Below are 14,386 nucleotides of genomic sequence, written 5' to 3' on the forward strand. Positions count from 1 at the left end.
GTGAGACGTGATTGGAGATTAGTGGAAGTAGGGAAACGACAAAAAAACGAAGACTTACAAAAGCATAGTGCGTCAAGCAATAGGGCGTCAGGAAATAAGAATATTGGAATTCAGCATGTTTTTTTTTTCTTTCGTTTTTTGCTTCGGAAAGATTTTACACAGTATAATAACAACAGCTTGGTGGCCCAGCCCACCGCCTCGTTCTAAAGGGGACTCGCGTAACATCCATCCATCCAAGGGCGGGCGCAAAAGGAATTTCAAGCGTCGCCATTCCTTGGACCTCGAACCCCACCGCCCCCCGCTCCCCAATGCCGTATGGCGGACAGCAGCAGCAGTGGGAAAGCCGAAGGAGGGAAGGATAGCTTTGCAATAATACACGAATGAATGAATTAATGACAGAATAAATGCAAATGAAATGTTCTCATTGGCCCCCTTTGGCCTCCTTTCCTCCTGACCTTCTTGCTTCACTATAAGATATGATGGCTTTGTTGGGACTCAAAATGCACAGGCTGGCCAGCCACCATGCCGTAATCAGTTCAGATACTTCTACTTGAACTTGGCCTCAAGTATGGGTCGCTTTAAAAAAATGTATAAGGAAAATGCTGTAAGTTTGGCCATGACAGTGGGGAGCCCTACTGCTAACCTTGCAGAACGCATATTATGGATGAAAGGAGCATTCAATACTTTAAAAAGATCTCATAGTTAATCGAGAAACATTTGAGTGTACTATGGATTGCACTTAATGTACCAGCATTTTTTTTTCTGAATTTATCACGCTGAGGCGTAGAGCTCATTAGGGACGCTTGAAGACATAGCTCAGAAGGGTACATACTGTAACATTATCGATTGCTTGAATAATGGTTTTTTGCAATAGGTGTCACTACCTGACGCTTCAAACTGCATCACCCATAATAAACTACCAACTTGCTCTCAATTTAAGCTTCGTGGCACAAACATGCTTCGTGGTTCTTAAACTACGCGAGGGATGAACTGGAACAGATGCATAGGTAATTTGGTATATTGGATGTGTGCAACCTATAGATGCTGAAATTTAGGTACACATCATGCATATCTCGCCTCTGACTTTCATCAAATATAGAACTGCTTTTACATGAAGTTGACCAAGTTGTATGTTGGGCTTGAGGGTACGGCATGATGGGAGCAAAAGGCGTAGGGCAGTAGAAACTGGAGAAATGGACAGACTACATGTGCATCCGGAACACACAGACCCTCTTTGGAGATACGGTAATTCTTGGAAAAGGCGTCAACAAGATTATCAGGCTTATCATTGAGACATATCGCATCGCCAGCTTTGGTGATGAGATGGCTGGTAAAAAGTTGGAATTCATGTGCCTGGCATGATTTTTTTTCGCAAAACGACCCATACTGTAACGAGTGGTGCTATCGGGGTACTCAGCACATGTTCTTTGCAGCCGAGTGAAGAGTATGCTGTGATCCCGCAATTTGTGTGGTCGTGGCCATCTTTTGTTTGCTTTCTGGTGGGCTACGCCTTTTGCCTCCATCAAGCTATTTCATGTAGTTCTTTCATTGTAGCATGGAAAGTTTTTTAGGAGTCTCGTATATAGCCTATAAAGGGGCAAAAATTTTTATTTCGCCGATTTCTGCTAGCACACTACAAAATAGTCCGACAAATTGCCCTAATCTTGAACGACATTTTTGACAAAGTCCATGAATATGTAATTTCTGTATGACATGAAAACCTCTAAATAACTTTTGTTTTGCGAATAGTAGCGGTTGCTTCATAATTAAACTGTAAAATACCACCACACTGATAAACAGAATAATATATTGCTGCATCTTTGGCACTGCCATGGGATGTTGAGCCATCATCAGCAAATCCAGCACTATGATAACAGCTATGAATAGTACTTTTTCCAACTGTCATTTCGTAGCATATTCTGAAAAATTAACTATGGCAGTTGATGACAACAAGGGTCATGGTGCAGTCTCTTAGGGACCCTTGTCTGTATACCATTTCTTTAACGAATTGTCATGAACGAATGACAAACTCAAACTGACCATCTCATTGTTCGTTTATAGCATATACATTTGTTAAATGCGGTTGCATGTGTTGCATGATTTTCTTTGTACCAGAACTTTAGAACCACTTAAGCACAGCTTTCAACTCGCTGGATGCTTGGAAAAGGGGTGCGGTCCGCGTGAGACACCACCACAACAGCGAAGACGTTGCGGCCCTTTCTGCACGGAAGAGCGAAGGCCGACAGGCGCTGCAAAATCTTCCCGATAAACTGAACACGGTTCAAGCTATATAGTGTGTGTGTGTATACTTTATGCGTACTTTATATGTTTGCTTGTTGAATGTGACAGCTTGGCACACTTGTATTTCCACTAGTATGAGGATTCCACAGCAGCTTACTCCATTTGTTTCATAAGTGCACCAATGCTGTTAAGCGAAATCTTGTTAAAACCGAACTCTCAAGGCATTCCATTGATAATTTGTTTAAGGCGCGATCACGTAAGTAGTGGGAAAATGTTTGACATCAGCCTATAAGCAGCAGGGCTTGATATCTTAAGGGGGAGGTAAGTCATCAACCGCTCGGTTTTATAGCGCTTTCCTCTCGTTGATTTGCTTTTGAAGCTTTCAACACTGCGTGAAGAGCAAGCTGTTGCGCTTGAGGAAGACACATTTGAAAGCCCGAATTTCTTTTTTGGATTTCTCGCCAAAAATTGTAGCCCTAATCACTCTTTCTTAGTGAGGTTTTTTATTTTTTAAACGTACCCTTTGGTGAGGCTTGGTTCGTTCCTCGGATTTCTTTTTTTTTCGTTTTTCCCGTGCTCGGATATTTTTCTTGTGCTCTTGCACGGTGGGCAGAAGCTTTTCTGAGACAGCCTAAAGCATTTTGCGCTCCTCCACCCCTCCTGGGTCTTGAAAGCTGATGTTGCTGCCGAAATGGAGGGGAATAAACCACAATGACAGCCCTTGCACACTGTTAGGTTGCTAACGTAAGTGAGAAATGCGGATAGTTTCTTCAAGCTTGAGAATTTTAGTGGTTCTCCTGAACCATATTCGTTGTAGACGCACGGAGGAACAAGCCTTCCGCATAAGCTGAGTGCAACAGCGAAGTCTTTCCTTATAACCACAGCCCTGTCGATCACAACAATACCACTGTCTTCGCCAACTTTGCAGAGTCATGAGCTGGACACTCCAGGACTCGCATCTTGAGTGCTCTTAGAATGCAGGGAACGAAGATGCTTCCTCTGAACACATCTCTAGATTGGAAGGGAGCTCAGTTTATTTAGCATTACTGTTTTTTATGTTTACATCACGTCACCATCACTTGCCGACTTACGAACATCACAATTTTCTGTTGCTCTTAGCTTCGAAGGTTTTCGTCTGGGCTTTGGTGCTTTTGCTTTCGATAGGTGCGCAGGAATGTTGGGAAAATAAGTTACTCTGCACCCACCTCAAGCGCCCACCTGCCACGTGGAATCTTAACAATGCTGCCTTTAACGATGTGCTAGTAGAAAGTTAAAGTCCTCGGCACGTTAAGTGCTGCCGACTGCACGTTTTCTCTCGAGAAGCATATCCACTTTGGCAGCCCAGCGGGCTGCATGTCAGCACACAGACTCTTTGTCAAACTTGGCTTACAACGTAATACACGTGATCTCCAAGTCACATACCTATATTCCAACTTATAGATAAGCGATAGCACCAAAGGAACTTTTTCGGACTGCAAGCCGGCGACAGACAGCCTAGACAGACACCAAGAAAAGCACTGAACGTGCCCCCCGACCGCCGGCGGCTCGATACCAACGCGACGCCAGCGCCATCTCTGAAGGTATAGACGAGTTGGAGCCGCCTCCGAAGCAGACTTATCCAACTGACCTAATCTACCAACGTTGGGGGCGGCCGGTATTTGTATTTGCACCGGTATTTGGAGTTTCTGGCGTGGACAAAGCGCAGAAGCAGCTGTGAAGCAACAAAAGCAAAGATGTGGTTCGGCGCCGTATTGGCCGGTTGCCTTTGCTCAAAAAGATCGCGTTCCCGTGATGCTTGTGGCAGAAAGGAAGTTCCACGTCCACTCCCAGGGTTCTACAAGGAAAAGTAAATACCCAAGAAAGTGAACGAGGAAACAACGCGAGCATCGCGTTGTATAGTAGAGCATCGCACGCGAAATGCGAAGGTTGTAGGATCGTCCCCCACCTGCAGCAACTAGATTTTTTATCCATCTTCATTTCCATTAATTTATCGTTTCTTTAATTTATTTATTAAGCACTAGTCATTTTCCCTGTGATGTCCTTGGTGTCAGTGTTTGTTGGCTTCTTATGATATGCGCACACAAATGTTATTCGAGAAAAAGTGCGATGTTATCAGGTGTTATTTTGTCACAGAAACGTGGAACGAAATTATGGGCAGGTGTACGTATGTGGTGGTTCCCAGGGAAATGTGCTGGCAGGGCTGATAATTTGACAATAGAAATTGCGCGACCAGTTTCTATATGAGGTTCAGACTTCCGTATGTAACAGAGTTGCATTTTTCCTTTCCGGTTATTTGAGGAGAGCAATGGTAACCCTTAGTTGACTTTTTTTTTATGCAGAGGATAGCATCGACAAGCTCCTCGCAAGGTGCATGCGAGCAATCAGAAAGTCGCGACGACAAGAACGACGGCTCTGCAGTGCGCTGCAGACGAACCAGCCGGTGCCAGGGCAGATCATCCATGAAACACAGAACCGCCGCAACTGGCTGCTAGCTCGCTGCAGCGCGCTGCTAGCCTTCCAAGGTGAGTTACATGTTCAGGAGTAATTTGTATGAAATTTGTATAATGCACCGCAGAAAGCGTCACCCCAAAATATTACATTTCGAACATTTTTCCGGCCACGTATGTATAACCTTTTTAATGAGACCTTGAAATGATATTTCTTTATTGTGCACAAGGATATGCGTTCTGAACATTTGATCTTAGCCTGCATACACGTTCAGTGAGAACACCGTAAGAATAGGCTAGGTGGCTGAACGAAGGCCGTCCAGGCGGAAAAATAGGTTGTGCTTGTATTGCGTAGCGCTCGGCAGATGGCGCCACAGACACAAGGGTCTTGGTTTTAAAGCAGAAAAGCAGGGCGAGAGTTATTACGGATGTGAAAAGCGTCATAAAACGTTCTTCGTATGTTATTCCAGCTTGACACGGAAACTTGTTTGGATTGAACGAAGCACTCGTTTAACGAGACTAAGCGTGCTCCGATAGCCATGTAGTGCACGCTCTCTTCCATGCCGGTACAGGCGCATGGCACAATGAGGCCAGCGCAACGGTAGTCGGCTACAATACCTACCTCACCCACAGAACTTACCATGATGAGATGCCAAAATCTCCCCGCGAAAACTAGTTTTACGTGCACGGTAACCTCGATAAGCTCGCAGTTAAATTGTAATGCACTGCAAAACAGGTTTCCAGTGTGGCTATTCGAAGGCCGCATTTTTTAATAACCGAAGTTTAGGGTTCTGGTAGAGGTGGTTGTGATGTTAGTGTACAGGACGGACTAGCCTCTGCTTGTCGGTATTTGCCAATTTGTCAATCATATGGACGACTGTCATTTAAAAGCCAGGGACGCAAAAGCAGTAAAGTTTTGTGAAGATTGACATTTATTTGACAAATACGGAGAGCATGCCATAAACGAAATATTCGTACAAGCGTTTGCGTTCCATAAACGAAGTGGACACTGGCACACATTGCGCACACACGAGGAAGTTCATGGCGCCCATCATATATTTGAGCAAATTAAACGTAGAGTTTTCACTTACTGAAGCTTCCAACAGCTTTTGCAGCTCCTGCGACTTATTTTTTGCCTCAGATTTGTGTTTGCAGAACTGCCTCATTCACATGGCTACATATGTGTGTAGCACGCCAGCAATAACTTCTTTTTATGATTGGCACAGGAGAACTGAAACTTGTACTTATCAAGCATGTGGTCCAATGTTAATTCATCGGCATTTCTGAGAGCCGCATGCTTGTGGAATTCCATCTCCTTTGCATGAAGCAACAGAAAAAGACATCGCTTTGGGTGCAAAAGGCCTCCCCAGGTTTTACACAGAACAAGGCTGCTTTCTGGCTGATGACGAAGTGCTCTTTGTTCCAATAATCCTTCACGGCATTTTGCGCACGTTGTGCTTTTCATGTACTTGCGGCATATAAAACCAGCTGAATAATAAATTATGCAATCTGCAGCTCCGGTGCTTCATGCAAGTTATCGAACACGTGGTCTTCTTCCTCTTCAGCAGCAACTAGGACATCTAGCTTCTCTTTGAGTTTCTTCAGGTGTTCTTTTGACTTGACACTGTCCTCAAAAGGAAATATAAAAATTTTTGAGTGTAAGTACATGTGTCCCTTGCCGCGATTCATTTTCAACGTGAGTTTCCGAATTTAGGGGATTTAATAAAACTGTAAACTGATACCATGTTGTAAAGCTGCAGAAATGCGGGCATAGATGTCTGGTCATTATGGCCACCAGCCTGTCTGATAATCCCAAAGAAGCGTACCAACATGCCTTGGTTAAGTTTTCCTGTTAAAACACATTTGAAACCGCACTCCTTTAGCAGGTATCTTTATAGTTCCAGGGTGGACAAAATAGTCACACGAAGGCCCTCAGCGGTTTGCTCGGATAGGCAACTTGCTCTTGAGGTTTTTCCTTTTTCCATTTTATTTGAGCAATGCAACTACAAGGCCAGGACCCTCAAATCTCTGCTGCCAACAGTGATTCTTTCCTTTGGATGGTTTCGGGTGAGAGCATCAAAAAGATTGCTAAACCTTAGTGTGAATTCTGCTGTTCCCTTGACATTTTCGAGCACTTTTGTGCCTCGCTTCGAGTAGAACTGCTAGACTTTCGCTACACTCCGGCTGAACAACTGAGTGGCCAGCTTCAACCGCATTTTTTGGTCGTTGAAGGGTTGATGTGGAACAGAGCTATATCGAGGCAAACATGCAAATTTTCCGGTTGTTTAGAGTCCCCCATAAACAGCCTGCCAAAATGTACTCAGTGAACACGATCGCCATTTACGCACAACACTTTCTGTGAAAGTAAACGGTTTCGAACGCATTTCATCAGATGGGGTGCGTCAGAAAACATATATACATTGCGTTTCTCATCAATGGGATGACTGAAGTAGTTCCGGGACTGTTGCAAAGCTCCAGTGACACCGAACTCCTTCTTCATTGCACGGTTCACATTTGCGCCAGCACAGGCGACCATGCCGTCTAAGACTTCCGCGTATTCAAGCAAAAGTATTGCAAACACTGCTATCGGCTGAGAGTACTTGTTGCCAAATGACCGAAAGGGAAATACAAGCCCGTGGTCAGCAAGGTCGTCGCGGGCTGTTGAAGAACCTTCATAATCAGTGAAGCCACTGTATGTCATCTTCTTCGAATGAACTCGAATTTCCTTTCGAACGCGCATTTCATTGATAACAAGTATTCCGTGGCGTTTAAAATTTTCTTTAGTGGACATCTCCTTCTCAAAGGCTGTGAAAAACCTCTTGTCAAAGTCACACCTGACTCTTATGCACAGGAACTTGCACACTGTCGTAACGCAAGGAAGTGGGAGCACCTCATTACCTCGCAGGAACGAGTATGCAGATTGGCTACGTATGTGCAACAGCAAGCACGTCAGAAGCCAATCCTCTGTTTACTGCTGCTTTTTTTGTTTGTCAACCTCGCTGCTGCTACACACTCCTTTACCGCAGTCAGCCGACCACTAGGGAGATCAATTGTGCGTGATTTCTCGCCCAGTTCTTCTTTTGACAATATTTGCATGTGGATATGACCTTCTGCAAGCTCCACCGACATTTTGTAAAGCGGATCAGCAGACGATTTTTGGACCTTTTCAGAGCATAATTTGACCGACGCAGTGCTACAACTTTGACCTTGCTTTGGTATGAAGTCAACGGACGCGAACCTGAAGGCCTATGCTTGCGCATTCTTTCATCTGTTTTTTTCTGGTGCATTCGCAGTACGTTTGAAAGGCCAGAACATTTGTGACATACTAGTAAGTTCGAGCCACTAGGGTCAAGAACAATAGAGCACGTCTTGTGCCGCCATCTCTGATTGTTGTCGAGATATGCCCAATTTTTATTTCAACGTGTCGATACTCCAGAGTGCTCGGTCCACCATTGCACAGTTTCGTCTTATCAACGTGCTCTACGATAGCCTTAACGTCATCCACAGTTGCTAAAAGTACCTTCATACTGCACATCTGCCTTTGAAACTGACTTGCGCCTCAAGGTTGTTTGCCAGCATATCTTCATGAATTTCAACAATTTATTGGTTACAAAGAAAGATGCGGGGCTCACTGGCGATAGGCATGCATCTGACAGTAAACGGCTGTCAGGTTTTTTGGTGCGCTCCAGCTGGGAGAAGACGACGCTTTTTACTTCTCCAAAGCCGAGCAGGTGGTATCCCCGTGAGTTTGACGGAAGAAAAAATCGTGGTAAATCGCCGAACAAGCTTGCGAATGCGAGCGTATGCAGACTTTAGGGAGGAGCTAGACCCAACAGATTGAGGCGTTTTATCACATTTGCTCTTCAAACGCATCCATGTCTTGCTCCGGTGCACTCGGCAACGCATCAAAAGAGCTTCCATTAACGCCACCACTGTCAGTGCTACACGAGGCTTCACTCGTTACGATATTTTGATGCAGCGCACCGTCTGTTAGACTGCGACCGCGCTTGTCTTTCCGCCGGGCGCTTCCTTGTTTTCGCTGTTTTCGATAGGTAAGCCGGACAGTCGGGAAATCTTATGGGAGCAGCATCGTCGCCAGTGATGCCTTTCACGGAGCACTCACTAAGGCGTGCCTTTTGTAGTGCGCTGTCCAGGTCTTGGACACAAGATGAGGCTCGAAGTGCTTTTCCCCGACGTGATCATGCGGCTGAAGGACACGATCCTTCCTTGGGATAGCTCGACACCGAAGGTCAATTTCACTGTACAGCCTTTGTAACCCGCTCTGGAGTGGGGAACAAAATGTTTCCTGCCCATCACAATCGCATGTGCACGCCTGACACCAGAAGAAGAAACGCCGAGCCGTGTTGAGATAGGAGCGGGCGGCGCTAATACAGCAAACGTAAGCCTGTGACATCGTCACGCCATCTGTCGGAGAGTGACTAAAACATGCACCAGCGTTGGGACACTGCCGCTCCATTCCGCCATTCGGCCAGCTAGCCTATTACACTGTGAGTGAGAATAAAAGAACACCGATGGACTCTTTTTTTTGTGAAAGGAAAACGCATGAAAGAGGTGACGCAGGCAGTCTGGTAGAGCATTTCGTGAAACAGAGCTAGTGAAGGGCAAAATACATAGTACAGAGTAAAGAGGCACGCAAGAAACGTGTTTGATAGTTTCGTTTTCGAAGATTCCATACCACCATTACCAAGTTCTGCAACATTACAGGAAACGTGCAGTGCACGTGCCCCCTTACTGCATATTGTGTTTTCGTGCTGTGCCTGCGTTTAAAAAGCATGTCTATAGCTCCAGCAGATGTATGCGTTAACAATCCAGTTGGTCCATTTAAATATATTGCGGAATGCCAGATCCATAAGGAGAATGCTCTTCTGCATTTGCATCACACAAAACTTCGCACTAGCTTGACTACACAGCGGTTAAAATATGCACATTGCTGCTTATCATGCAGGCATACCTTCTCGTGATCAGCTGTTTGAGGTAAAAACATGCACAAACAAGAGGGAGGAGTGCTTTCCACAGTGCATTTTAAAAGCTATCGGTGATAAAGTAACAGAGGGCTCACTGTTCTAACGAAAGAGGTGTTTAGAAGCGGCTAGACCCATTAAACACATTATAGGACATAGATGCATTTCGTCTTGGTTTAGGAGCTCTTCTGTAACTAAAGAATGAAGAGGGACGGTACCGTGCTGTGTTGCTCCTGAGGAGGTCGTTCAAACGTGCAGAGCTCAATTATTCCTCTACGATGCAGGAAGCTCTAGCAGTTCAATGAATATTAAAAGATTTGCAACCGTACTTTATTAGCCAGATTTCAGCGTAATATTTACCCACCATGCATTTTGGTCGGTTTTGCACGCAAAACAAGGACATCACTGCCTTCTTCACAGGTCCCATTTTTTTTGCAAGAGTTTGATGTTGACGTTATTTAGGAAAACGCACAGTGAGGGACCACAAAGCCTACCTCTTCAACCTCATCCCGCAATCGTCCCTCATATTTACCTCTCCTTAACGTAGCCTTCACTAACATGCGCAGTTTGTTGCCCAAACGAGAACAACTTCGCTGCTTCACTCACGACATCGATGCCGACATCATAGTACCAACTGAAACGTGGCTAAACGGAGACGTAAGAGATAGCGAAATTTTCCTTCCTAATTCCGGCTATGTTCTGTATCGCCATGATCGGAGCAACCGGAGAGGAGGGGGTGTTCTATTAGCTATCAGAAACACCTTCTCATCTTCCCTGATCAGTCGGGATGATGATCTCGAACTATTGTGGACTTGCGCTTACAACGGTGCTGGAAAGACAATTTTCGGCGTGTGCTACAGGCCGCCGGAAAGCCATCCGTCATTCTGCGATTCACTCCGTAAAGCACTAGCCGACATCACTGACAAATTCCCTAATGCACCTATTCACCGCGTTGGTGATTTCAATTACCCTAACATTAACTGGCCTCTGCTTTCTGTAACCAACAGGTCACCGTTATCCGAAGCTAAACAATTTATTGATGTTATGCTAGACTTCAACCTACATCTGGTGATATCAAGTCCTACAAGAGGAGATAACACCCTTGACCTTATGCTCACATATTGCCCCGATAGCGTAAGGAGCGTTACCACACCACCCGGTCTTAGCGATCACAACCTCATTCATATCTGCATGGCAATAGCACCTAAGAAAAAGTCACCCACAACAAAAATAATAAAAGATTACAAAAGGACGGACATTGGCGCCATCAATAACGAACTCCAAATTTTTTAAATGATTTCCAGCAGTCTTATCAAAAACTGTTGATAGCACCTGGGAACTTTATAAGAATGTATTGCTCAACCTAGAAGCTAGATACATACCAACAGTTCTCGTGAAATCTGACTCTAACAATGAATGGTTTAATAAACGACTAAAAGCTCTCCTTGCTAAAAAGAGAAGGCTTTACCGAAAAGCCAAACTTACAAATAACTCAGAAACATGGGAAAAATACGAACTGTGCGCTAACCAATATATTCAGGGGCTGACGATAGCCAAAGATAACTTCTTTAATCATGACCTTCTGACGATTCTACGATCAAACCCCAATAAATTCTGGCGCTTGCATTCTAGACACATTCTAGACAGATTGAACTAACAGATCCTTATGGTAATCTCATTAATTCTGAGAAATGCGCGTCAGCTCTTAACGACTTCTTTAACTCAGGTTTCTCCATCGCTAACGACACTGCCATTGAACCAATACCACCACTCCCAGTAAAATTAATGCCAGACAACAAGCTCAACCCTGATGGCATATGTAGCCTCATTAATTCACTCAAACTAACCACGTCAGCCGGGTGTGATGGAATGAACGCCAAAATACTAGTTAACACCAGTAACATTTCTAGCCAAGTAATACATCTAATATTTACGCAATCCTTAAAGACTGAAAGCTTGCCCGACGACTGGAAGACGGCCCATGTCGTACCAATCTTCAATAGTGGCGACCGCTCCCGTGCTATAAATTATCGCCCAATTTCTCTGACCAGGATTCCTTCTAAACTTCTAGAACATATATTCTCATCCAACCTAATGTCTCACCCGGAATCTATCAACTTCTTTTACCCTCACCAGCACGGCTTCAGAAAACTATTTTCATGCGAGACCCAACTCGCCGAGTTCACCCATGACATTCTACATTTCATGGACCTTCATTTGCAGATTGATGGCATTTTCTGGGATTACTCAAAAGCATTCGACTGCGTTTCCCACAATCACCTACTTCAAAAACTCGCATCTATCGCAATCCCAAATAGCATGCTTACCTGGCTTGAACACTTCTTAAAAGGGCGCACACAGTTTACCTCTGCAAATAACCATAATTCATCTCTTAGCAGCCTAACATCTGGTGTGCCACAGGGTGCTGGTTTATCGCCTCTACTTTTCCTCGTCTACATCAATGACTTACCTGCTAACATTAAGAATAAATTACGTCTTTTCGCGGATGGCTGTGTCCTATATTCCCCCAATCAAAGGCTCGAATGAAATCGCCGCACTACAACGGGATCTCGATTCCATCGCAGTATGGTGCGAGAAATGGTACATGCCGCTTAACCTTACTAAATGCAAAGCTCTGTCATTCACCCGCAACCACAGCTTAACCAGTCACACCCACACAATAAATTCTGCTCCTATCAATTATGCCCCGTCTTACAAATATCTCGGCGTTCACATGACATCGACACTATCATGGGCAACTCATGTTGACACCATCTGTTCTAATGCTTCACGCACCCTTGGATATTAAGAACGCAACCTGAAAGCCGCATCACAAGAAATAAAAAAGCTAGCATATCTAGCATTCGTACATCCTCAGTTAGAATATTGTCATCTATCTGGCACCCTTCCCAATCATATCTAATCTATGACATAGAAGCAATACGAAATCGCGCTCTCGGTATATAACTTCCAATTACTCTCGTGATACCAGCATAACCGCACTAAAACGTACACTTGAACTACCATCACTTGCTTCCCGCCGGATCATCTCTCGCCTCTGCTTGCTTCACACCTTTTATGACCATCCACACTCCAGGTATTCCCTGTTAAATCCACCCTTACCTACATCATCTCGCTTAAGCCACAGTCGTCCCATAGCAAACATTAACACCCGATCGTCTGCCATGAACACTTCATTCTTTGCCGATGCTATAACCCATTAGAACCATCTCCCAGAAGATATCGTGTCATGCAATGACCGTGAAACGTTCCGCGAAATGTTGAATAACCACACTGCCTAATTGCCGATACCACCGACCCTTACTCTAACACGATGTTCCTTTTTTTTCACAATTGTTCCTGGCTTGTATTGGTTTATTGTTGTTTCTTTACTGTTCTGTACATTTCTTCTAACATTGTTACAAGGATTAAAGCCCTCCCTTATGTAATGCCTCCGGGCCTTTAAGGTGAAAATAAATGAAATCAAATCAAATGAATTGCACTATCATCTGGACTATCAACTTCTGGACCTAGCTAATCAGGCGTTGGGTGCGCGCGTGCACACACACGCACACAATTTCTCTAACGCGCTCTTTAGCGCAACTATGCGACTTGTTTCCCACACTTCATACACACACTTCTTTCCACTTTGACATTCCTGATGCTAATCCAATAAAATGTACTTGTCGAACATTTAGGCAGTGCTTCAATGCTGACATGCTACCACGAATTCTAACGAAATTATGGTTGGCAACTGCGAAAATTGCGTGCAATTCTATCGCGACAATACATATATCATTCCCTTGCGTGCCTCATTCACGAACTTTAACCTTCGGAACATACCTCATGGTTTTGTAAAAGCTGCCACGAGAGTCTTGTTCAATATCTAATGAAAGTTAGCAGCTAATCTGTAAAGATGTCTAGTAGGCAACTTTTAGCATAAAGTTAGCAGTGCTTTCATATGGCTACTGTATTTTTAAAGTACATATGGAATACGCCTTTAAAACATTATTTACTGTCTTTGTGCTTTTTTGTATGGTAGCCCCCTTACACCCTACACGTCCTGTAATGCATTCCTGATCCTGAGACAAGACGTGTGAGAAACGAAGTCCAAACGTACAAGAATTGCATTGCATAGCTCTCTTGCTTTCTATAACACGTGAGAATTGTGGTACTGTGTAGGTTTGCCATGCAGAAAGTTAAATGTTACTGAAACATATTTGCTTTTGTTTCCGATGTGTCAGAATCCAGTGACAGAATTGAATGTTTGCTTTTGTAGAGGGAGCTGCCGTGGCACAGGATGCGGCGCCGGCACCGGACTCATCTGACGAAGATGACGCCGCGCAGATTCGTGAGTGTTTTCAGTATTGCAGTGCAAGAACGGCAGTCGTAACTGCATCGTATGCGCGGCTAACCTGCAGGTTTGATTTGCTGCACAATATGGGTGCAGAAGGAAACTTCATGGCTGTTTCGTCAAATTAGGGTATATAGACGTTGTTCACTTCATCGTGTTTCATAACCTGAATTCTGATTCTAGGTTTACTTAGGGTTAAATCTGGCTGGTTCCTGTCCAGAGCGTAAAGCATGACAGGTTGTTTCAATGTCTAAAACAAAATGTTTAATATATTATTACTGCTAGATCATCACAGCCAGCCAACTTCTCATCTGTGCTTTGCGGCACCATTAAGGGGTAGAATAACGGTTTCCTTTACATTG

At 44.4% G+C, this 14,386-nt stretch overlaps 1 protein-coding gene across 8 annotated transcripts in view; it reads left to right on the top strand.

The window, feature by feature from the left end:
- The window catches only part of LOC139052897 (uncharacterized), a 355,309-nt gene that overhangs the window by 84,783 nt on the left and 256,140 nt on the right, over positions 1 to 14,386 (top strand). For 6 of the 8 annotated variants that reach the window (XR_011510109.1, XR_011510113.1, XR_011510111.1 and 3 more), the window contains exons 9-10: positions 4,581 to 4,763; positions 13,950 to 14,021. Coding sequence is in view for 2 of the 8 variants with exons in the window: in XM_070530057.1 (XP_070386158.1) it covers positions 13,950 to 14,021 (72 nt within the window). In the remaining 6 variants the exon portion in view is untranslated. The remainder of the gene's footprint in view (positions 1 to 4,580; positions 4,764 to 13,949; positions 14,022 to 14,386) is intronic. The other 2 variants (XM_070530057.1, XM_070530056.1) reach the window with 1 other exon arrangement.

Source organism: Dermacentor albipictus, unplaced genomic scaffold (assembly GCF_038994185.2).
Source record: "Dermacentor albipictus isolate Rhodes 1998 colony unplaced genomic scaffold, USDA_Dalb.pri_finalv2 scaffold_42, whole genome shotgun sequence".
NCBI classification, from domain to species: domain Eukaryota; kingdom Metazoa; phylum Arthropoda; class Arachnida; order Ixodida; family Ixodidae; genus Dermacentor; species Dermacentor albipictus.